At 38.0% G+C, this 25,782-nt stretch overlaps 2 protein-coding genes across 2 annotated transcripts; both read right to left on the bottom strand.

The window, feature by feature from the left end:
- Positions 1-1,033: 1,033 nt before the first annotated feature.
- On the bottom strand, positions 1,034-23,704 carry pgm5 (phosphoglucomutase 5). Its single transcript, XM_079250808.1, has 11 exons — positions 23,222-23,704; positions 21,904-22,066; positions 21,669-21,815; positions 21,353-21,478; positions 21,061-21,251; positions 19,270-19,424; positions 12,008-12,123; positions 9,323-9,458; positions 8,398-8,581; positions 3,972-4,109; positions 1,034-1,924 (listed from the first exon to the last, which is right to left on the bottom strand). The coding sequence occupies exons 1-11, from the start codon at positions 23,477-23,479 to the stop codon at positions 1,835-1,837; spliced, it is 1,704 nt and encodes a 567-aa protein (XP_079106934.1). The 5' UTR covers positions 23,480-23,704; the 3' UTR covers positions 1,034-1,834.
- A 1,037-nt stretch (positions 23,705-24,741) lies between these two features.
- foxd5 (forkhead box D5) lies at positions 24,742-25,782 on the bottom strand (the record flags this gene model as incomplete). The annotated part of the gene is made up of 1 exon (XM_079250914.1): positions 24,742-25,782. The coding sequence occupies one exon, from the start codon at positions 25,780-25,782 to the stop codon at positions 24,742-24,744; it is 1,041 nt and encodes a 346-aa protein (XP_079107040.1).

Here is a 25,782-nt window from a genome sequence, read left to right as displayed (position 1 = left end):
ATCTGACAATAACAAATACTAATGAATATGACATGTTAAACTATATATTACATCCTTAAATATATACCTATATTTGTGTGTATGTGTATATATATATATATATATATATATATATATATATATATATATATATATATATAGATAGATAGATAGATAGATATAGATGCAAAGCATTTACTTAAAACTAAATATTTTTAAAGATGACCATGTGTAATGCATTTTTTTTTTGTTCAAGCAAAGATGTACATCAAGAATAAATAAAAACATTCGCCAACTTTACTTTGCAAGCATTATGTACTTGTAGATTCAACAGTTAGATTCAGTATCTGCAAACTCTTTGCGGCTAGAGCAAAGAAGCAAGAATGCTTGGTTTTTTGTGTGTGTGTGTGTGTGTGTGTGTGTGTGTGTGTTTCTTTACACTATAGACTAACAATTGTTTTGTGACCTGGAGCTTCTTTGGAAACCAAAATCATTAATAGCTCATTTGATGCATGGACGGTGGTGACTTAGCCAATGATTAGAGGAATGACTATTGATGAGATCATCTAAAATGTTTGGGTTTATTTAGTGCATCACCATCCAGCGAAATGTCTGACTCCCGTGACAATTTAGCCTTGTAAGGCTGTTCTGACTTTGCTCTCAATTATGTATGAAAATCTCTTAACCTGTTTAGCTCCACCATGCTATCGTGAGGTGGAGGCAATAACCTGTAAAGGCTGATGGGTAACATCTGATAGACTCAGTAAAAACATCCTTGCGGATATCCACTGGCATATCCTCAACTCATGATGACAGTAATCAGGAGGTTTACAAGTTCCTGTTCGCCACATCTTATTCAGGCTGTATAAAGATCAGCTCGCTCAATTTCTTACTGCTACACAACACCTTCGACACATTTCCCACTTGACTCAAAAGCAGGTGCTGTTCGATTACCATCTGCATGAAATGACAGTCTTAATCAACAGTCTTAATTGTTTATTTGAGTCTTACAATGCAGCAGAACAAAAACAATTATATCACTCTCATGTGTATTTATTAAATTTTATTCTTCTTCACTAAAGCCAGGACACACAACAATGTTTATTTGGATTTTTGTAAAAAAAAAAAAAAGAAAGAATATTTTCTGATATGAAGACAGAAATTAAAGAAAAGAAAGCCCGGTATAATTTTATAATATATATTTTTTCCTCCTTGTCTTGCTATTAGCCACTTCACAGTTTGAATACCATCCGCTTAAGTAGAAAATTGAATAGGATACATGGTACAACAATTCAGCTTGTGCTGCAACGCCTGCTGTAGTACACACTAAATAACTCTTTATGAATGAAATCATTAAAAATCATCATTTTATGGGAAACAGTGAAATAAAAATATGAAAAGTGAACATTGCACTTAAAAAAAAAAGTTCCAATAAACATGAAAACATGTTTCCATCCTCTCATTGAATTAAATTTTAAACCATCACAAACACTAATAATCATGCATATTCATACTATACTTGTTGTTTGCATATTTGTCATCATTTATCCAAACGACAATAAAATACCTTTTGTGGTTATGATAGCGGACAGATAATAGTGGTCAACAAATGTAAAATAACTTGAAACAGGAATTTGGTTTTTGAGAGATAATTTCCAGCAGAAAACGTCTCCATTTTTACATAAATAGCGACAATAGTGGAAAAACTGGACTGAAGCTGCATAAGGAAAGTTTTAAAATATAGTAGATAAGTACAACACAGGGTAATTTGAGTATAATTTTCTCAGAGTGAGCAGGTTGATGCATATTTTGTGGGTGCTCGCGAGGGTTTGTGTGTGCCTCCACCCCTGCCGGCTCATGTGATAACGTTTGGACCGCGTCGTCCTGTCCTCTCATGAATGTTAGAGATCTTCAAGGCAATGGCAATAAGAGGACCCAGCACGACCTACAGCAAAAACAAACAGTGAATCAAGAGTTTAAACAAGAATGATGGTGAACCTTAAACTGCAGCGATTCAGTCATGTTTAACAGCCCTGAAAATGAGCCAAAAGGAAATCTGAATCTCAAAACAGAAAAAAAAAAAAAAAAGAAAATCAGTTTTCTCCACTGAAATGTGTTGACTGCAAGGCAAAGCAGAATACATTTGAAACTGACATTCCAGGACTTGCTTTACTTTTTTTTTTTTTTTTTTTTTTTTTTTTTTTAAATTGTACACAGAATAAATGGAAATTCAACACTAAGATAAATTGCCAGGCTTCAACTTTACTGATAAATTTTCTCAACTTAAGTGCTTTCTGGAAACAAAACTCCAGTTGCTAGTAAGCAATAAATGTCCCGCAGGCCATTAAAAAACTAAATCTCTCTGTCTCACTGGAAAAAAAACCGGCAGACTTAATAATGATTTAATTGGGCTTTATGTATTTTATAGTTTCTTTGCCAGGCATTTTTAGGGGAAGCTTTTCCAACATTAAATAAGAACGTGTATAAGTTAGTAAAGAACACACTACTGCTTACTCAAGCTTCTTATACAGCATTTCTTTCAGTAGCCATGAGACATGTACATCGCATAGATTAAATGTGTGGAAATAAAACCTATTTATTCTGAAGAAAAATTGACACTAAAATCATCTAAGATGTGAACACAGTGTAGTAAGTGCAGTCATTTAACTAGTGTGCTCTGCATGTGCATCTAAGACTATTCAAGAATCCTGTGACACTATGAGTCAAGGGGATGTGTTACTGTGTTATTTTGTTTATTGTCATATATGGGCGTATTATACAGTATACACACAAAAATGTAATGAAAATGCAGAAACGTGAAAGTGCATATTGCATGTCCACTGAACCCTGTGGTTTTTGTTTGTTTTTTTGTTTTTTTTATAAATGGTTGGGAATGTATTTACAAAAGTCTGAAGAGTGACTAAAATCTCACTGGATAAACACGAAGGCTAATAGTGTGTGTCCTCTCTCATCATTCATATGTGCTGGATAAGGGACAGAATGATTAGATGCTGAATTTATGATTAAATAATAGACTATCCAAGGGTTCAGTCTGGATAACGAAGCTGGAACAGGGGACATAAACCAAGAAGGAGCTACAAACAACACAATTTAATCCAGTAAAACAATCACAATGATTCAAGTGTTACTCATCACTAAGTTAGATGTGTCCTCGGAAATTTGTGTCCATATTTCGTTTTTGAATCCACTTTTCCAAAGAAAAACCACAAAGGGTTCTTATCTTCAAATTAATTAAATCATTTTTATATTTAATCATAACATAGACCGTGAATCAGCAAATAATCCATTTTTTTCTTATAGTCATTACTGATTAGTAAAACTTTAATGCTGAAGTTATCATTTCTGTAACATCATTGGATGTCTATTAACTTTCAGAAACATGAAAACATTAATGGGATCTTTAACCAGATCGGACACACATGCTGTTTGATAATGTCATATGCTTAAAAGGCCAAACCTAAATGAGGCCATGTAGCCATCATGACTTCAGATTTACAACCCTTGAATGTGTTTAAAGTACACTACCTATCCCAGAAACTAAAACCACACCACAACCAAGTGTCCCTAAAGTTTCCAAAATCTACAGGTCAATCAACTTTAGCAATATCACTTGAAGTTGTGAAGGCTATATGAGGTCTTTTTCAGCTGCACCATGGCTGCTATTCTTTGTTGCTAGTTAAAAGTAAAGTCAATTTAAACAAAAATGGTTTACTACTGAGTTAATACGAAAATGTAGATATGCTTTCTTATTTATGTACAATATATAAAGGACGCATTTTAATGGTAGGGTTGTAAAATAGTCTGAGCAATGTATATTGACATTTCATACTGGGGACAAGTTGATAAAGATTTAGCAATGTGGTATTATTTTAAGGTGAGATGTTAGAGATTCCCCAGGACTGCATTAATACATATATACATACAATACAAACAAAGTAAACATGCAAACATGTTATAAACTTTCTCAGTACTTGAGTCTCTCTGTTGTGCCTCTCAGGGTCTCTCTCAAAGGTCTCGGCATAAATTCGGATGGTGGCCCCCGTCCCTCCACCACTTCCACTCATCCGAAACACCAGACGGGACGCATCACTGAAGACAATTCTTAAACCCTAGGAGGGAAAACACAAATCACCTTGTTTATATAGTAAACTTACAAGTATGGAAGAACAAAGTACTAGTATGGTAAAAATTTAAAAGACTGGAGAATTTGCATGAGAAGAGAGTTGAGCCACTTTATAAAAGGGACACTGAAAATTAACATTTTAACCTGAGGTTTAAATGTGCAGTGAAGGTAAATGGCCACTAGATGTCGCTCGCAGTGCATGTTTTGTTGCTTCTGCGCTCAAACTTGATATATTAGCTGTGCCCAGCACACAAACATTCCCTATTATGTAGACTTTGAAGATGTAGGTCATAATCATAAAACTCAAGTGACATTTTAGCAGGATCCGTAAATTCAATTCACATGTCAACACTTGGTTCAGCAGATCAAGGCTGTAATTGAATTTTCCCTGGAATTAACGACAGGCCTGTCTCTAAACCAGTGAAATGTCACATTTTTAAAGTCGGTTTGTCTTCTACTCTCCACTCTTTAACTTAAAAACAGTATTTATTTTGGCAAAAACAAGATATTGTTTTGATGGGGTAATCCACTTCTCCAGTTTGCTGACATAAGGCAGATAACACTCTTTAGACAAATGATTGTGTGATGACGCTTATCTCTTCAAAATTCCAAAGCATCTATTTCCTTTTGCCATTTGCAAAAGTCAAACTCAGGGTTACAGAGAGCTGGATGTTTTGAGAGAAAAAAAAAGAATGAGAGGTGTTAATTAAAGTCCACTGTTAGACACTCCTCACAGAATTATCTGACAGCATTTTTATTTTCCATAAATATCACATCGCTTGATAATGACAAATGCACCATCATCCCAGAGTTATATGGGCATTTATAACTGTGAAGGTCAACAGATTGCATTGCCCTGGTCCAACAGCTGAAAAGCTTTCAACCTGTGCCTCCTCTTTAATGTTTATATTATTTAAAGAAAGAGCTTTGGACCCCCCATCTTTCCCACCCTATATGACTCTGGCAGTTAGGAGGAAGTCAGCATACGAGTGAAGAGAGACAGCGATAATGAGAGATGTCCGGCTGTCTCTCTTCCTATCTGATATAGTGTCATCTCTAACAATAGAGAGGCAATTACCAGAGAGCTGGTTGGTGTTTGTTAAACACCATCAGTTACAGAACTCAGAGGCTATCATGAGAGTACATACTATCTAAACATGATCCGTCTCATTTACTTTTAATGTTTTGTGCACCTAAATTGATGGTATCCAGAAAATTTCTATGAAAAGCAACTGTTTGGGTCTAGAAAACTGAAGAATTGACATCAAATTATAACATCAAGTTTCACAGAAGAAATCATCCAAGAACCAGGAAAAAAAAAGGATCAGAGCAAACTGAGTGGGGAAGCTAATGTGACATAGCTACTGCCAAAGCTAGCTAAAAATGAAATTCAGCTATGGCTAGTGTTAGCTAGCATTGTCTGTATTTATACATCATTTAAACTATTTTTTTACTCTGGATAGAACGTTATTACAGAACAGCTTTGCAAGTTTTACGTACATTATGTCATGTTGACCTCCTGCCCTCTACTCATCTTTATTTCTGAGAGACTCTTCTTATCTAAAGTGCTCTTTTTATCCTCAATCATTTTAGTGAGCTGTTGCAAATCAAAATTATTTAGGCATGTTTCTGCAGCTATTTTTTCTTAAGTGCCATTTTCTTTTTCAGCATATTGTTGCTACATCTTAATGTTTTGGCAGGTTTCGGCTATCAAATGAAATATGAGCTAAAGTTTTTCTTGATGTACAAAACTGTCTCACTTTTAACATTTGATGTGCTTTCTATGTATTATTGTGAATAAAGTAGAAGTCTAAAAGAGTTGCTAATCATTGCATTCTCATTTTATTTACATTTTACACAGCAGCCTAACTTGAATTGGGCTTAAAAAACTAACCACCTTAATGAGCTTCAATCTTAGCAAATTAGGGATTAAAGATATTTAAAACATAAAATTCAAAATATTGATAAATATATAAAAACCAGGTGCTTCTTTTTTAAAACTTTAAATAAATCCTAAATATACACATTTAGTTTCTTTTCAATTTATTTTGATTATATTTCCAAGAGCAAAGGGCAGAATCTCCATGCATCCATCTAAATCCATCAACTCTTTCTGATATGCAGACAATGCAAAGAGAATCCAGTAGTTGACTACAAAAAGCTGCCATTCCCCTGCTGTGTAAATCCCCCAAGCTTTGTCTTGTGTGTTTGTGTTTGAATGTGTTTGCGTCTGAGTGCCAACGTTTTCCTCTTGTAACTGAGAGGCTGCAAAGTGAGACGACAGCTGATATAATTCTGTCCCGGGAGGAATGTGTGCTGTAATAACATTCACTGGGGCAACTGGGGGCTGAGGATTTACCATTTTGGGGTGACTGACTAACTAGTAGTGGACCTGTTGTATCCATGGTAACTCAGTGAAGTACAATGCAGCAGGGAAGGAAGGAGCATTGTCTCCAGAAGGAGGTCACCAATAAACCCAAGTGTTAACACAGGCAGCCCTGAAAGAGTATTAATGTGTTTACACTTTCTCACATGGTGGAATGTACACATTCTTATGCATAATGAGTGTTTAGGCTGGTATCACTCACGCTGTGGGGACATAGAATAAGATAAAAGCCTTGAAACTCATAAGATTTATTGGTAAGATTAACCTTAGTCTCAGGTTAAGTCTTGGGTCAGACTTATGGTGAGGTAAGTAGTTGTTATGATCAAGATTAGTCTCTGGGAAATTACCACAACTCAGTTTAATGTCCTCTGAAGTCGCAGATGTAATTGGGGCAGGAGCTAAGAGGCGTTGATGCCATGAGTTTCCATACATTTGTGTGCAGTCAGCTGGGTAAACTTCAGAGAGAACAAGCGAGAGGAAAGTAGGGTGATAAGAACGCTATACTGGCCAGGCGACTTATCATTGTTTGTAAGGATATGTGCTGCATGTCCTGTGTGTATGGAAGTGTTTATAGTTTAAAATGAAAGATAGTCCATGTCCAAACATGGAGCCTTTTTGTGGGTGGTCTGGAGCACAAGTGTATGAAGAGGAGAGAATAAATGTGAAACACCTTCTGGCAGATTTAACTTCATGTGAATTGATGTGAACCAGATTTTGGAGTCAAATTTTGTAGATCAACTGAGTGCAATCCTAGATTTTCCTACTATCACTTCTACCTTTAATTGAAATCTGCACATACAGTCATTTTATTATATCTGTCAATGTCTTGGGGATCTGTTCATACCAGGATCTAGCTCACTCATGACCACAAAGGCCATGCCACTGGAAACTGCCCAGATCATGGCCAGTCTGGGTCCACTCTACAATCATAGGGCTGCAGTGCAGGACCCCTACAACCACCCAGACAAGGGTGATCACGACAGCATCAATCCTGCAGACCAAGCAGGCAATGTCCCTGGCATGAAGGATCCTGAGGAGGAAATGAATCCACTATAATCCTTTTACTGTCCCCTTTTACTGTAGATTTTCTTAAAACAGTCTTAGCACTTGTTGTCAAATATTACAGCGACAAAGTTAATTTTGAGATGGAATGCCAGAGGCAGTGTCAAAGCATCAGTATTTCACAAAAAGAGAATATTAACAGGTTGAGTGAGCAACACATCTTTAGACATCTTAAGACATCTTTAGACATCCTTAAGACATCCTTAAAACGGTTCTAACATGCCAGAACCAAGCTTGACTCCGCTCCACTGTGAAACATCACTAAATTTCTACATTGCAATTTAATTGTTTAATTACAAAGAAGCTGCTCATAATGTTAGTCAACCTAAAATTGTGACATTTCTTATAATAACCACCAGCTTAATGTTAAGGTGAAATGTAAAGCAACTTTTTAAACAGATATCACACAGTGTAAAAACCTCTCAAAGGGGAGGGAAGTATAATCCAACATGTAAGTTTAATAAGAATAAAACCATGTAATTGTGTATTAACGTGTAATCCAAACAGAATTTTTTTTTTTTTTTTTTTAAAAGAACAAACAAACAAAACAAGCACTAATTTGGGATCTTATTTATATCTCTTTTTACATTTGCATGTGAAAACTGACAACAAACATTTTAATTACAGCCTCAGTGGCAGAAGTATAATAAGCCTTTCAATTCAATGGAGAAATTTTCTTTTACATAAATCCATCTTTTTTTTGTTCGTTTTGTTTTCCCAACATATTCCAGAGAGACTCCATCCCAAAATATGGCAAACTATCATTTGAAAAACATTTCTAGTTCAGTATTGTAGCATCTTACATTCACATACTTCCCACACTGACCTGATTTCGAGCCACTGTTCCATCCACCGGGTCAATGTACTCAAAGTTCTCTGCCTTCTCCACGCTGTAGATATGGTCCCCGACAGCAAACTTCTGACTGCTGAATGCTTTGTCTGACATTACAGCTTCAACATCCTTCATCAGGTAAAAGGCTGCACGAGGGTCAAGGCCTTCATAGTCAAATCTGACATTTATAAAATCCAGAAAAATAAACAAACAAACAAAAAAAAGAACACAGATACACAAGTAATTAGGCATCACAACAACTTCAGAAAGCAGAGAAAACTTTCTAATAAAGGAATGCTTTGTTAAAAGTAATTTTAAATTCTATTCTCCATCCCACTAGCTTTCCCAAAATGCATATTCAACCAGATTTAATTTTTTTTTGTCTCATTAGAACTTGTGAGTTTACTCAAGCCAGATAAACATTTTTTGGGTGGACTTAAACTCTCAGAGTTACTATCAGAGTAGCTTTCTCATGAAAACACCTTATTTTTAAGCCACAATATGAACAGATGTTTTAAGGATTTTGAGGAGGTATGGTCCTTGTCTTGTCCATTACGTCCTCTGTGTCTACGTCTTGTGGGAAAAGTGCATTATTTTAGAAAATTCTCTGTGGGAAAATAGAGAGTTGCAGCAACTATTAATGGGAACACTGACTGCAGTAACTATCACAGAGAGCAGGTTGAATAAGGACAGCTGAAAATCAGTGAGGAGTACTGAGGGGAAAATGGATAAAGGTCATATAGCATATAGGCATATGCTATTTGGCTTTGGCGTAGACTTAGATGAGACAAGCAGATAAAGATTAGCAATATTCAAGTGAGTCTCAGTGAGTGCAGTGAATTTTTTTTTTTTTGCACCATGATGATAAACACTGAATAAAAAACTGAATGTCTTTCAGAGAGATTGCTCAGTTTATCACCTGCAGAAATAGTTGCGTCCAAACTTAGCCCAGTGTTCTCGGACAATCTGCTCCACTCCTTGTTTTTTGGCTGCCATGATGGACAACCACACCAAAACTGACCACAAGCCGTCTTTCTCACGAATGTGGCTGGAACCTAAAGACAAATATAAAGGTCACTCATATATTTTGGAATTACACCTTAATGTTAAGATTCTGACCAGTTTTAAAAAGACTTTATCTTCATCAATCGTAATTATTATCAGACAAAGCACATCTTGCTATTGGTGACAGACTTCTTTATTCTAAGCTAAGGTAATCAATTCAACTTCAATTCAATTCAACTTTATTTATATAGCGTCAAATCACGGCAATGCCATCTCAAGACGCTTTACAGACAGAGGGGAAAACATAATGAAGGCCAATTCATAATAGCCTATATAAGGAAACCAATCTCCCATCCTGAGCAAGCACACTGGCAACAGTGGGAAGGAAAAAACTCCCTTTCATCCCTAATCATCTCCTCCTGGACTCTTCTGAGCTGTCAGATTTTAAGACTTTGCTTGAGGTTTAAAAAAGAACAAAACCTGGAACTGGAGAGTTACGCTGATAAAAAAAAAAGATGCATTAGCTATCTTACCACTAAATGTAAAATCAAAACCCTTCAGTGATTAATAGCTAAATATTCCCCTTGTTAAAGAAGCTGTTGTCTGTCTAAGACATACGCATGCAAACTGAAGAGCTGATCATCCCCGCTGTCTCCTTCACTGGGTAGCTATTGCTTGGTTCACAGAGACAGCTGCACAGTAAAGGTATTTCTTAAGGTTAAGAATGTGTCAGTAATGTTTCCATGCGAGAGCCTGTAGTGGAAAATGCACAAACTTTCTGATAGCTACCAGTATGAGGTGAATTCTCATGTTTATTAACAGAAATATTTTCCTTTTATTGTATAACATTTTCTTTTTTTAACTCTTTGAACACCGAAGTCAAGAAAAGTAGATATTCTCCAGCACTGTGTCCAGTTCTGTCACTGTACAGCTGTTAGGAAACAGACAACTGTCATGAACTAATCCCTGCCTCACTGTCTGTCTCCTTTTGTCTCTCACTCAGTCTCAAAGGGGAAAGGGGGGGCGGGAGGGGTCACCTTAGAAAACATATCCTAGATCTGTATCAGTAAAGTACAGTAGCTATACCTCATTACCGTATTTCTTCTCAGCTTGCCACTCTATGACCTGCCGCTGCGAAGCTTTTAAAAAGCGGTAACAAGAAGCCAACAACTGATTTTCTGGCTGAACACACAGCAATATGACATAATAGATGCATAGTGTTATTATAGCATGGACTGTTTTGGAATACTGAAAAATATTCTCCCAATTTTTAAATATTAATTTTGGAAGAAGAAGCAAAAGGTTTTTGTAACAATTAGAAGATTCTTTTAAAACAAAGCCTGCAGAGAAACTAATGCTCGACTCTTGCTCTCTGTCTGAGACTTGGTAGGAGTGGTGCACAGCTCTGATGATTTACTCTACAGGGCTCCTTCTGAGCTTTTTACCTTACAAGGACAGACAATGAATGTGCTCCAATAGTTCTCTCTGCTTATTTCCCTCTCTCCTGCTCTCATCAATACTTTTCATATTTGGGCACTCCCACTATCTTATTCTTTCTGTTTTTGTTTTTTCTCCTGTTCACAACCCCTACACTTCCTCTCACCCCGATTCCTTCTTGTTATTCTCCTCGTAAAGAAAATACAAGCAGAAAAAAAAACACAAATGATGAAAGCAAAGATTTCATTTTATGCCAGATAAGAATCAGACAAATGAATCTGTTTCTAATCTGATCTGATATGTGAAGAAACAGATATGGAGCGACAGCAGATATAATGTGTTTTCAATCATACATTGTGTGCATGGACATTAGTTCTACTTTCCAACCATCTATGTGCATGTCTGCATTTGCATCTGTTAAAAGGCACAGCTACTAGAGGCCTGTCGGCATGTTGTGGTGATTCAGGGAGCCCCTCTCTCCTTTTATAGCAAAAGAATGGGGATTATTTACACATGCAGTCAGGGTCGCAGCCCTCTCATCTATTAGACAGCTCGCTTGCACTGTAGCTATACAGGCTGTCAGGATGTGCTGCTTAAAACTCTGGACCTGAAATAGATTGGAAGTGAAGCAAATTTGTGATTTTAGGCTGGCATCTGGTTACAACATGTTTGACCATTCATCAGCTGATGATTATTGCCCCAAAAGTCTTTATAATGATGAAACTCTTGTTTCTTGGCAAATGTTTTGGGAAATAAAATAGTAATGTTGGAGAAAACTGCCTAAATGAATCATAGGCTACGGGGGAAATGAAAAAAAAATCTAGTAAATAATTTCTCTGCAGCATATTAACAGCTCCAACAACAACTGGCCAGTCCCTTCCTCCAGCTATGGCCTTGTTTGCAGGCACCTCAACAACAGTTGCTGCAGAGGGGAGGGGATTTCTCAGCCAAACACCAACTCAAATTTTCCAAGTCAGTGGGAAGATTTGAATCCATGACCTTTTCTTCATTATCTGAGACTGTTCCCGCCTTTGAATTAAATATATATATATATATATATATATATATATATATATGTGTGGATTACATTTGAGTGATCACAAATCTCTCTTTACGAGTGCTTCATGTTTTGTTAGAGTATACATGGTACGGTAGATCACACCTGTCCCAAAGCTCTCCTCCCCACAGAGGGAACAACGCCCAGAATCCATCAGGTTCCCAAAGTACCTCCAGCCAGTTGGAGTCTCATACAGTGCAAGTTTCATGGCTTTGGCTACCCTACAAACATAAGAAGAAGAAAAGGGAGACACAAAAGCAAAGCTTATGCATTTAAAAATAAACATGTAATGTGTTTATTTCTTTTTTAATATCTACCATCAGGCTTTTACCAGTTTTCAGTGTAAAGATAAGCTCACACACAAACACAAAGACCTTTGAAATGAAGCAAACCAAATGTTACATGACAGATATATTCTGTCAACAGTTCATCCAATAACTTAATAAGGCAAAAAGCAGGAGGAACAAAGTGAGTCAACCTCTAAGTTGATGTTAGAGCTTGAGTCGTGTTGTCACATTAAGAGAAGGAAAGGCAATGTTGTTGCATGTTCACTACGTGAATATATGGGGTCACAGGGAAAGATGAAGATGCAGATTTATGTGAGGGAAAAGAACAAGAGGAAAACTGATAAACTGTGCAAATTTACAGAAAACTAACTATTAAATACAGCTGAATTACTGTGACAGGATTTATGCATTGACTCCCAATTTCAGGGAGCCTTTTAACAACATCTTGTTTTATGGCCCACAACTGTTTTGGTCTGTTCTGGGCGCTCTGAAAGCTTGGCTTCCAGAAACAGCAAGCAGCTGCTCTGAGGGGAAAAAAAAGACTCGGATACACATTGCACACTACCTGTTTAACTCCAAATGTCAGACTGACAAAGATACTGAATACATGGCAAACACAAATTTCCTTCAGGAGTTGGTGGGATTCTTTAGAGTGAGAACATGCCCAGATAAAGTAAATAAAGACTGTTTTATTGAGTGGAGTCACTAAATATTCTTAAAGTTCAGAGCTCAGGTTACATGTTAATTTAAACCTAAATGCATAATATCTCAATTTTAAGTCGTAATACAGCTCAGAAATGACCACAATGACAGTGGACTTTTATCCTGGACTTTTACTGGTAAACTTCAAAACATGCTGAATTTTGCCAAAATTTAGACAGATGAAGCAACATATTTTCCAGCATGTTTTGTTAGCTGGGAAGAACGTGCCTGCGCATGCAAGCACATTGTGCTGTGCTTGTGCTTGTGTATATGAAGCCGCTGATATTCTGATGTTATCTCTGATGTTATCTCTTTGTTATTCTGATGTTATCTCTGTCAGTAATCGTTCATCTCATGTAAAAAATATATTTATGCATTAACACTGAACAGTAGCTTGGTTTACAATGTTTACAAAGTCAAATACAATATAAAATGCATAGCAAGAAAACTTGCTAACAGATGTTTACTTTGCAACAAACAATAATATATAATTTTCTTTCCTTGACCCATAGATTCATTCTCAACATCTCCACAGTGATCACCTCAACATATAAACACACTTCCTTCAGCTATGAACTGGAGGACAAAATATCCAGACCAACTAAACACACACTCCAATAAAAGGCACGAACATAAGCATATTCCAGTTTGTGGGAATCCACAATGTGATAAATGTGAATGTGGGTCGTTTTCAGGGCTTTAATGTGGTGGTACAATCTTCCACATAATTATCATGCACATAAATAAACCCCATGGTGCTGTATGCAGTTGTTTACAAGAGGATTGGATAAATGACCAAATAAGAGTAAACCAGCTTCATCATTCTCTAGGGAAATGAGTACTGGAACGGAAAGCTTGGCATTCCTAAAAAGTAAACAATCTGTGACTCTCTGATGAGCTTTTGACGTTTTAAATGGCACGTCCTCGGCCAAAATGAACAATGTTGCATCAATCATCTTTTAAACACTGCAAAAAAATCTGGGCAAAAAGCAGTGTGAGAATAATGTTTACTTTCTGGTTTCATCTCGACTATAATATATACTAAATGTATTCTGTTCAAACAAATTCTGTACATAGTTTTACATCAGTCAAGGTGGATTTTTTTTTTTTTTCTTACAGTGAATCATCTCCATTTTCTCATAATGGCAAAGGAAAGTATCAGGGTAATAGATCAACTATGTATAAACTGGGGGGAAAAAAATCCAGTTTTGTGATAATACTAACACTGATTGACTATGTCTTTTTATCTAATTGTCTTTTTGCAGGTATCACTATTGCACATCAGTTAACACAGAGGTCTATAATCACACTGCAGCGTGAAAAATTGCCAGCTTCTAGACTTGGCATGATGTTTTACGAAATATGGCATCCTGCAAGTTTGTTCTTCATCATTCTTCATGACTGAGGTGCCACCTGATGATGGCACCTCAGTCATGACTTAGGTGACTTATAGGCTCAATCCCAAACTACCCCCTGCACGCTACAGTGTCACTCCCAATGAAGTCACACTCACATCTGTAGCCGACACTTTAATGGGGGGGGGGTAAATAAGATTAAATAAGATGGGATAGGCATTTAGGCGTCAGATAGGCATTTAGACAAAAAGAGCAGAATACGTTAGCTTTACTTGAAACATTAGTGGTACAATCAGAAGCTAAAAGTTGGTAACTATAGAGCCATTGACAAACAAGGTAGCCACAATATGTTGAATCAAGAACTCCTGAGTTCTTCTCAAATACATTCAAAGCTGTTGCAAACAGTTTTCGGGGCTCAGTAACAAAACACCTTTGTGATGTTAGCTAAAAGCAGTTTTATAATACTTTCTAAAACTGTGTTGGGAGCATGATTACTGTCTAATAATAGTCTATGGAGGGAAATATGTGTGCTAGGTTGGTGTTTGAGTTGGCTACCTTCTGCTTGTTTCCTATAAAAATATTGTTTTATAACTCAGCGTGTGAGGCTGATGACAGTGTTACACAGTTTCTCTTCAAGCTTTTTTGAGGATTCTCTTTTTTCTAACTAAACCTTTGAAGTTATTAATAGAAAAAAAGGCACAGTCTTACAAAACCAATTACAGTGAAGTTGGGACATTGCATAAGAACATAAAACCAAAATACAATTATTTGCTAATCCTTTTCAACCTATATTCAATTTAATAAACTACAAAGACAAAATATTTAGAGAGTAGAGTCAAAAGTTGCACTTGTAGACATAACAGCTTATTGTTCTTACTGACAGTGTTTTCCTGAAGTGTTTCTGTGGCTTTGTGATAATATCCTTTGCACAATAATGTTTCAAAGCAGAGCCACCAGTGGAATTGAAGGTCACAGGCGTTAAATGCTGGTTTTCAGCATGACCATTTATGTACTGAGATTTCTCCAGATTTTCTATATCTTTTTATGATAATATGGACTGTAGATGCTGAAATCCTTTAATTCCTTGCAATTAAATGTTGAGAAATGCTGTTCTGAAACAAAAGAAACAAAATGATGACCCTCAACCCACCCTTGGACAACTGAGCCTTTTGGGGATTCACCTTTTATACCCAATTGTGACACTCACCGGTTTCAATTGACTTGTTCAGCTGGGGAATGTTGCAAACAGGTGTTTTTTAGCATGCCTCAGCTTTCCCATCTTTTGCTGTCCCAACTGTTTACTGCTGTCACAATTAGCCCTGTTTCTTTCTGTTTTGCTGCTAAACCACACCCCTCATCAGTAAACTGCCTTCACCTGCCACTGCCACCTGTTCATCATCAGTATAGCCTGCATATATACAGCCTCCACCACTCACTCATTGCCAGATTGTCATTGCCTTCATTACTGACCTTCAAGCACTCTATCCTGAACTGCCTGCCTGCTACCAACCTGATCTGCCTCTGACCACTGCCTTCTGCTTTGCCCTTGGAATCTGCACCTCACAGTCTTCTCAATTTCTGTCCCGGAGGACCCGAACTTGTTAGTGGTTTGGTTCTCTAACACCACTTTTGCTTCCTGCCTGCTCAGTGGTCTGGAGGATATTGCTCTGCTTAGCATGCTGGAGGCCAGAGTTCAACTCCAACACTAAACCTGCATTTCAAAGTGATTCAAATGGTCTATATTTGCCTGGATCTCTTCTACTGCTTCCAGGAACTGTTTATCTGACTAAGTATCTAGTGCTATTTTTGGGTCCATTCCCTGCCATTTACAGTTGCAGGCATAAAATTCTAAATGAATATTTGCAAAAGAACAGAAATTAGTTTGAATATCTTGAATTTCCTCTTGACTGAATAAAGTATAGATTTAAATATCTTGTCTTTGTAGTGTATTCAAGTAGAGGTTGGTAAAGGATTAGTCAGTCATTGTATCCTGTTTTATTTGCTTTACACAATGTCTGTCTCAGTGTCCACAGAAGTGAAGTTGTACCACACACCACCAAATTGGATCAATGTCTAAACTCCTGTGAATATATATGTACATTGGTTTGCTTATATTCTCATTCATCATGCAACATAACCAGGAAGATGGAAGACTACTTAGTCTGAAATTCTGCTTAAAAATCAACATAAAAATGAGCCATGAACTATTTACTTCAGTATGGTCATTAAAACAATTTACAGCAGCACAACATCAAGGATTTGTTTTCTTTGTAGCGCTATCAGCTGTTGGCCTCAGACTTCAACACAGTAACATGCTGACCAGCAGCTTAGCCATCATACAATATGTCCCTCCTCCCATCTCCTGACCTTTTAAAGGAGAGGCAGATGTTTCCTTTACCAAAATTCAACACCCTTCTTTCCCTTCCTCTGTTCCTCCATCAGCCGTTGCTCAGTGAGGGCAAACAGACATTTGCACACAACAGACACCCTCAGACAAGCCAAGAATCGTAGCTTTCACAGCTCTGGTCCAACTGATTCAATTCCCATGAAGATGAAACTTCCTCAAACTCGCTGAACACAGCTTCTCTGTCCATATTCCCTTCAAATGCATCCAGCTGCTAACGGTGTATAAACCACATTTATCACAGTTTAGAGTATTTCACGATGCATAAACTCACAGCACGAAGGATTGCGAAGACTAAACTTTCAGACACATACTCTCCTAAAAAGACTCATGTTTGGTAGGACTCCAGCATCAGGCCACTAAATCCCTCAACACTTTCTGGACTTTGTCAGTGACATGCAGACATCTACATTTGTGGTACCTCAGGAACTCAAGTGGCTGCTGTGTAGCTTAGAGCTGAACAAAGCGAGCATGTCCTGCAACAAGGTCAGCAATTATCAGCCAATGATTATAAAAGAGGAAGCACAGTAGCTGCACTGTACTTTGCAAAAGACTGGAAGCCTCGTCTTCTGGTTCAGAACAGCATCATATAAATTGCAATTTATGCGTAAAGAAGCTGTCCAGACACCACAGAGCCTGATACTATTTGTGGTTTAAGTACAGTCTAAATCAGACATCATTCTGGGAGTTACAGTTTAGAGGAAATGAAATGTATGTTGTCATGAATACTAAGAATGCAAATGTTAAGAAAATAGACAAAGATAAAGGAAATGTTTTTCTAGTGAAATAAGTCAGTTTTGTCTGCAGTAAGTGTTGTGCTGCTTGAGAGGTCATTGAGGTCATTGGCACAGGATTGTAGCCGGACATGTGACACTGATTTCTCGGCCAGTATGTGTATGTGTGTTGTGCATGTGTACATGAGATAATATAATCTGGTCCTAACAATAGTAAGCTGTGAAACAAGCAGCTCTTTCTGCCTGATCATTGTAATTAGATGTCATAAGACACAGCTTTGGGCAATGACGAAGGGCAACACCACCCAATAGTAATACAGAACAAACTGTATGCCTCTGTGTGTGTGTCTATTTATGCACCCAAGTCAACAGGAGTCCGATAAAGAGAAAACTAATAATTCTGGAAGCTAATGTTTCAATTCACATACACACACAATGGAATGGTGAAATCTAGGGAGTTGAGGATTGGCAGTAAGGTCACTTCCCTAACGTCTGCCTGTAGTTTACTCAGAGTTAGCCTGGATTTGGCTTAGAAATGTAATCATGCTTCTTGTACGTATGATAAATGAAATTCCCAAAAATATATACCCACATCAGGAATGAAAGCAAGGGACAGAGAGACTTCTAAATTCTAAGACAAAAAGGGTTGTGAAGGCAGTTTGGACTGAGGATACTAGTGCATCTAAAAACAAACATCATCAGCATATGTTTCAGTTTTTCTCACAGGAAACTCACTTAAAGTGTGCCTGAAAGGTCAAACTACAGCCTATGTGTAGTATCCAACTTTTGATATGAGCAATGTACACAGTTTTGGGTCCATCAGTAAAAGATAAAACATTAAATTGCTTTTAAACTATGTAAAACATCTTAACAGTGGGTAAAAATCAAATAAACTATGAGATATATATATATATATATATATATATATATATATATATATATATATATATATATATATATATATATAAAATTATACTGAAAACTGAAACTGCCAAGTTCCATAAAATGTGATAAAAAATTATATATATTCATTTTTAGTTTTATCTGACAATTTTCAACATTGTTGGGAATATTTGCTCAACAAAAGAAGGCTGTTTCATAACTTTTGAAACTCCCAAAACAAAGACCCAAGTTTATTTTCTGGCAAACCTTTGCGGAAAAACAGAACAAGAAAGAATTTAATGACGGCGGCTGCAGCTCAGGAGGAAGAGCAGTCGTCCTTCAACTGGAAAGTTGGTAGGTCAATTCCAGGCTTCCCTTGACTAAATGCTGAATTGTCCTGGGGCAAGACACTGAACCCCAAGCTGCCCCCCGATGTGCCTATCGGGGTATGAGTGTGTTGTATGAGTGTGCGTGTGAATGGATGAATGTGACAAGTAGTGTAAAGCACTTTGAGTGGTCTGCATGACTAGAAAAGTGCTATACAAGTACAAGTCCATTTACCAATGACTTATTACACAGCAGGCCTGCAGTACATTTTATGAGACTGCATTTTTCAAATACAAAAAACTGTTTAGCTGTGTAACATAACCTGAGGTGTGTGGTCCAAATGAACTGCATCTTTTCTGATTCACTGTATTTAACAGCCTGGTTACTTTGTTCAGCATTCAAGTCTCAGTAAGGTGCTATGCTGGGATCTCTCCTGCTGGTACTGTGACTATGGGGATGATTTTAGCTGTGATCATATCCTCTCACTCCACACTCTCCATTTGGCTCAAGTCTTACATAACATACATATTTATAGGTTGTGAGTACTTTTGTTCGTGAAAGAGAGGGAGTTTGGATGTAATCTCGAGGCGGGTGTTGTCCACCCTCTAGAGATCTCTCTGCGGAAGTTTGTGAAAAGTGACCGGGTGGTGCATTTGTGTGTATGGGTGTCCTGTACCTGTCAAGGGCAGCGCTGGAAGCCATACTCCTTGCAAAGCCTCTGACCCCATGCTGCCTGAAGTAGGGGATGGTGGAGAGGTTAGCAGCCATGATGGCAACGGAGTCTGAGGGGTTCACAAAGAAGCCATTTTCTCCAAGGATCATGTACCGATCCTGACAACAGCACATAACGTAGATGGTTATAGTTTTACATGTCATGATAGAACTGCAAAAAACTGGTTTACGTCTTACTTTTAAGAAATTATTAACAAATCCCATAAAAAGACCAAAATGAACAACAAACCGTTGCTTCATAGTTTGTGTGTCCTGAAACTGTACAATGGGATGCACTCCATTACAACAACTACCAGCCATTATAACTGGTTTTGAGTCACCCTTGCACATACAAATTAAATATTTTTTAAATGTATATATTAAATCCGTATATGCAACACATAGTCAGTAACTCACCAAATGTGTATGAATTCATAGCTAAAAATATTCTTTACATTAAAGCATGATTTTCTCCTGGGTTGTGAAACAGAGTGCTGTGGACTGAAAATGGCTGTGTACCTAACAATCAGCGTAACAGATGAGAGTTTTGAGATATATCCTTTACAGAGTAACATGTTGAATCATCATTGACGTATAGTCATTTGGCCCCCATTTCCTCTTTATTCCTTTTATAAACAACCAAACAAAAACAAAGATAAATACAGCTGTATCTCTGGGTGGAATTTAACTTAGAATTAATGAAAGAGCTTAGTTTTGATTATATTTGTGAAAATACTATAGGGTGACCCAGTAACAGACTAAATAATCAGGAGCTCTCTTTCTATGATTTAAAGCTAAACTTTCATTCGATTCATTTTATTATTTATTCATTTAATTATAAAAGTCCGACAAACATAGGTGCAGTTACATACACCTCTATGTCTCTAATATGTGCATATATATTCCCATGAATAAATATAAAAGCTGTTGTAGTATTTACAACAATTATTTAAATGAACTAAATTAATGGTAATTTACTTTCAAAACGTGATTAAGAAATGTGAACTCATTCGGCTACTAAATCTTTTTTGGCAAACACAAACACCATTTGATCAACAGCATCTCGTCTCTTCTTTGCAAACACAGGCATGTTACTAACTATCCAGAAACCAAAAGAGAAAATAAATATTGTAACTAAATGAGCTTCACTGTATTATAATCATCTGCATTTTTAATAATCATATGATATATCTTAATTTAAATTAAGATATTTCAACTAAGGATGTTTTTTTTTTTTTTTTACTTATGTCTGATATACTGATTTTATCCAACTCTTCATTTCCACTACTGGTAATGATTTTTTTGGAGTGAGTTGTTGCAAAGAAACATCTAGAAAACTATATGTGACATCTCTTATATTTTGTCATTTTGAGTTAGAGGAGACTTAGCTGAAGAGTTTGATATATAATATGTACATATTGTGTAAAACTTGTGTCATTAAAAAGTAAAAAACCACTAATTTCTTATATTGCATTTTAATACCCATATTGGTTTCAACCTTAATTTCATGTAAAAAAAAAAAAAAAAAAAAAAAAAGAAAACAAAAGGACAAACATATACATTGAATAAAAAAAAGTATGGGATCCATAGACCTGATGTACATCCATAATCTTTAAGAGTCTGACCTGATGCAAAGTCTATTTTATGCTTCTTTAATCCCCTGCATGGAATATATTTGAGTTTGTTCCTACCAGTCTAAGAAACACTTATCAGGTTGAAAATGACAGCATATACCAAAAATCACTTTCAGTCTTACCCCATCTGCATCAAATGCTGCTCCGAAGCCAAAGTCACCTCCTTTCATGGCATCTACCAGGGAGGTGGCATAGGTCAGGTTGGGCTCGGGAGGTTGACCACCAAAGTCCTCCAGAGGGACACAGTTGACAGCAGAGTTGGCAGGAGCTCCCAGTTCATCACACAGGATCCTGCGAACATAGGGGCCCATCACTGCAACACAGAAAATGGAGACAAAAGAGGAGACATTTACTGTTTTTTTCCTTGATTTATAACAGCAGCTCAGAGAGGATGTGATTGGATGCTGGATTCACCTCCATTCATGGCATCTATGTGTATCTTTAGCTGATTTGGTCCTGTGAGGAGACTTTTTATGGCAGAGAAGTCAAAGATGTTTCGCAGCAGCTGTAGATACACTTCCACCGAGTCTATAATCTCCACTACAAACACAGAAGGAAGAATCACTACTGGGTGACTTTATATTTAATTGCATATATTTGTGCAAAAAGAGACACAAGGCAAAGAAGCTAATTTCCCAAACTACATGATTATTTTTTGTTGTTGGTGGTGTGTTTTTTTAGGATAATGCAGAAAAGCATTTTGGCTCAGCGTGTTGAAAGCATTGTTTACCTCTGAAAGGTTTGAACTTATTCTCAAGATCAAACTCTTGTCTTCCCAGTCTAGAGAGGTCAATGCGCAGATCTGGACAAACCGCATACTCCTCCAGTGTCCGGCTTACCTGGTGGATTTTATCCATCACTGTATCTGGAGACGGGCCTGTCAAAGAAAAAAATATGGGAATTTAAAGATGAACTATGAAACTGATCTCATCCAAGAGCTGAAAGAATTATAAGCCTGTCCTGACCTCCATTTGCCACATTGAACTTTATTCCAAAATCTCCACCGGGACCTCCGGGATTGTGACTTGCTGTAAGGATAATGCCACCGATTGCCTTGATCTTCCTGATGATGCAGGACACAGCAGGGGTGGATAGGAGGCCGTTGTGACCAATTACAAGGCGACCAATCTGCACAGCAAAGATTTTAGCAAATAGCAGACTCAGCTGGATGCCAGTACAAGATGTCACCTTGATATTAAATAAAATGTACTCTCTAACTCTCTTTTCTTCCCTGACATGAACATACTTTAATCTTCGCATCATTTACTAATTGGCTGCCTGCTTTAATAGGCAAATGATCTCCCACAGAGACTGCCTAAATAAGTGTAGCACTTTCTATTTATACTTTGCATTCTACGTATGTAGCAGTAATACCAGCATGCAATAATTCCCCTGTATATCGGCTACTCTAAATAAAAGTGTCCTAACCAGAGAGGAATTTATCCTCCTAAAATCCACAATGTTGCATGTGTATAGAACATTTTGGTTCATATGACATGCAGCTCAGTGTTCACCAATTCCAAAGGTACATGCATGGTTTGGGTTGTGTACACAAGTTCCCACTTTCCTCTTGGTTGCTTGCCAGACCCCGTGACAGGGGATCCCCAGTGTGTACAGTTTGGCCCTGGAGAGGTGTAAGAGTGATGCAGAGGGCAGAGCGGTGGTGGGGTGGCAAACGTAGGCAGGAAAATAAAGCAGGATGGAAATGCTGATAAGGCTGACATCAAGAGACATTTGGCAGGGGCCAGCAGAAAAACCGGCCAATCTCAAAAACAAATTATATTCCCTTCAGATTTTCCTCTGGAGCCTGTCCAAACCAATCACGAAGTTCTCACAGCAAAGCGTTTGAAAGAGATGTAGGGAGTTTCCTCTCCTCTGAGTTTTTCCTCTATCTTCCTGATTTAATGAATCAGAGGCTGACATTTTCAGTCTGCCTTTGTAGATGTCACTTTACTGCAATGAATTACATAAACCAGACTCTTTAAAAAAAAAAAAAAAAAAACTAGAAGGCACAATATTTCTCAAATACAGTACATTTGGTAGCCTTGTAAATTATTAGATGCACCCTGTAGATGATGTAATAATCGAGTATAATATTCTAGGTTTAATTTACTTATAATTGCTGCACTTTATGCAACCAACAACAATTGTATGCTTGTATGTGGGCGGACTTATGCAAGGATAATAGTAGCCTATTTTATTTGGTTTAAAAAAAAAGTCTCCAACATATTGATAGAGGAGAACAGATGCATGATTTGTGGGGTCGCCCTGTCTGTTCCTTACCCCGTTGGCAGCTGCCATCTGCACGATCACCTCGATGGCAGCTCGACTGAAGTAGCGGCCGTCGCTGCCCACCACCATGGTGCAACCCTGACGGTCCCTCAGGTCGATGGAAGACAAAACACTCTGGATGTAATTCTGTAAGTAGTTCTTCTTTCCCTCAAACACTGCTGTCTTCCTCCGCAGCCCGTTGGTACCGGGTCGCTGGTCCTCAAAGGGGGCGGTTTGGACCGTCACAACCGGGATGGGACTCGTCTCCATCCTCTTCGTCTTCAGAACCAGGGGAAAAGACGCCAATCAGGCAGGCTTTCCGTTGCCAACAGAGGGTACCCACGGAGTGAAAATAAAGTTGAAATAAAAGGATGTTTGTCACCTATCAGGTCAAGGTGAATCTTCTCCTCCCAGCCCAGAACTACTGTGACAGCGGTCCCACACAGGGATGATCTGACTATAATGAAAGGAAGCGCCCAATCAAAAAAGTTTTCACCTCGGTGACTTCACCAGAAGAGAGGAGCATCTTTAAGTAGTGGCTGGATAGTTCGAGCCCAGTAGTCACCAAAACACCCCTCTGCTCTTAGACAACTCCCTCTTTTCCTAATAAGCATGCACAACTGACTAACTATACAGAGGGGAGGGGGGCGGGTTGGAATAGTCAAGGGCTACAATTAGCTGAGCCTCAGCCCAAAAATAGATTGCCTATCTGACTGATGGGAGAGGGGGAATTGTGTCAGGACTGATGTGTAACAAGACACTGCCTTAATACTGTGGTGACCACACGGCCGGTGTGAAAATACCCCGCCGTGGAGTCCTTCTAGCAGCTGTAAAAGTTGAGAAGACAGGAGGAGCAACCAGTCTCCTTGTCACACATATTCCCTTCTTTGTGTTTAATGGTTAATTGTTTTGTTAATATTTTATCATCATTTAAAAGGATATTGAGTTTAATATCTAATTCTAGAATCCAATATAGGCTATTTTTTCTTTTTGGGGGATGGATCAGTCAATCATTAACTACATTAAAAGCTTCAACAGCCTGTAACTCTCCCTCTACTTTCAGTAAATGGCCCCACCGTGAGGCAGGTTGAAAGGAGTGCATCTTTTTATACATAGAATGGTGAAAAAGGATGATTTTAATCTTTGTTTACATTTTAAAAAATATTTACCCATAAATACAAATAATGATGTACGATCCGTAACATTAAAAATAAACAGATTTCCCTCTTTCCACAACTTTGAAGGGGTGCGTTCATCTGCAAATAATCAAATGAAGGCCAAATTAAGACAATATTTATTTAAACAGAATAAGAATAAAGAATACATATAATAACAATAAAACTAACAAAAAAAAACATTCAAAATAATTTTGCATCGCAGCAACAATTGAAAAATATACCTATATATTACTACAAATCTTATTTACACTTTCTTAAAAAAAAAAAAAAAAACTATCAGTGAACATAAGTATCATGCAATTAAAGCATTTCTTTAAGAAATAAACCACAACAATCATCATTTTCTTGAAGGCCTCAGCAGCGAGGATGTGAGAGTCTCAGATGCTTATTCGTCAAAGAAGCAGCGCCAAGCATGGGGTGAGGGCAGAGAGGAGTCCTTGAAGGCTGCAGGAGCGTCGGAACCAAACAGGCACTTGGGCTCGACATGAAACGACCACAGCCAAGACCATTGTGAGGACTCTGTGGTAGATTTAGGTTTTGCTGCTTGATAGGACCCGGTCTGCTCATGATGCTGTCAATGCTGAAGGAGCATTTCACGTGCGAGCCAGGTTTTGGTTCTGTTGCGCACGGCTGCACCCTTGAGTGCGTAGGCCTAGCGATCTTCCCAAGACTATTCAAAGCTTGTGGGAAAAGGTGGTAGGGAGAGGGAGGCATTATAGTGTCATCCTGCAGTGGGATGTAGCGAATAGGAGCAGCAGGTGTGGGGCTTACCTGGCCCTGCGTGTTGTATGGATGTCCGTATGGACGGGAGAAGCTGAAGCTGGAATAAAACACAAGTCCATTTTTGCCAAACTCTGCATGGTTCCTCTTGAACCGCTTCCTGCGCCGAAGGAAACTGCCGTTGTCGAACATGTCCTCCGATGCAGGGTCCAGAGACCAGTAGTTCCCTTTTCCTGGATTTCCAGGCTCTCTTGGAATCTTGATAAAGCAGTCGTTGAGGGAAAGATTGTGTCTGATGGAGTTCTGCCAAGCGGGGAACTTGTCCCTATAGTAGGGAAATTTATTGCTGATGAAGTCACAAATACCACTCAGCGTCAGCTTCTTCTGTGGGCTCTGCAGGATGGCCATGGTGATCAGAGCTATGTAGGAGTAAGGAGGCTTCACCGAAGTGCTCTGGACTTTGGAAGGCGGTGCGTTAGCACAGAAACTGTTCTCGCTTTCCCCAGACGAGTCTGGCTCTGATGAGTCAAACTCAGCACAAGATTCTGCTGAGGAGCACCCATTTTCATTCAACTGCCGATGGATAGGCTCTTTCTTACCCTCTCTGTCAACTTCACCCTCCTCTAAATGCAGCCCGGCGTGCTGTAATGCTTCATATTCACTGTACAGAGTCAT

Source organism: Telmatherina bonti (genome assembly GCF_933228915.1).
Source record: "Telmatherina bonti genome assembly, chromosome: 13".
Classification (NCBI taxonomy): domain Eukaryota; kingdom Metazoa; phylum Chordata; class Actinopteri; order Atheriniformes; family Telmatherinidae; genus Telmatherina; species Telmatherina bonti.
Note: the sequence above shows the minus strand (reverse complement) of the source record. Positions and strands in the feature narration are given on the sequence as shown.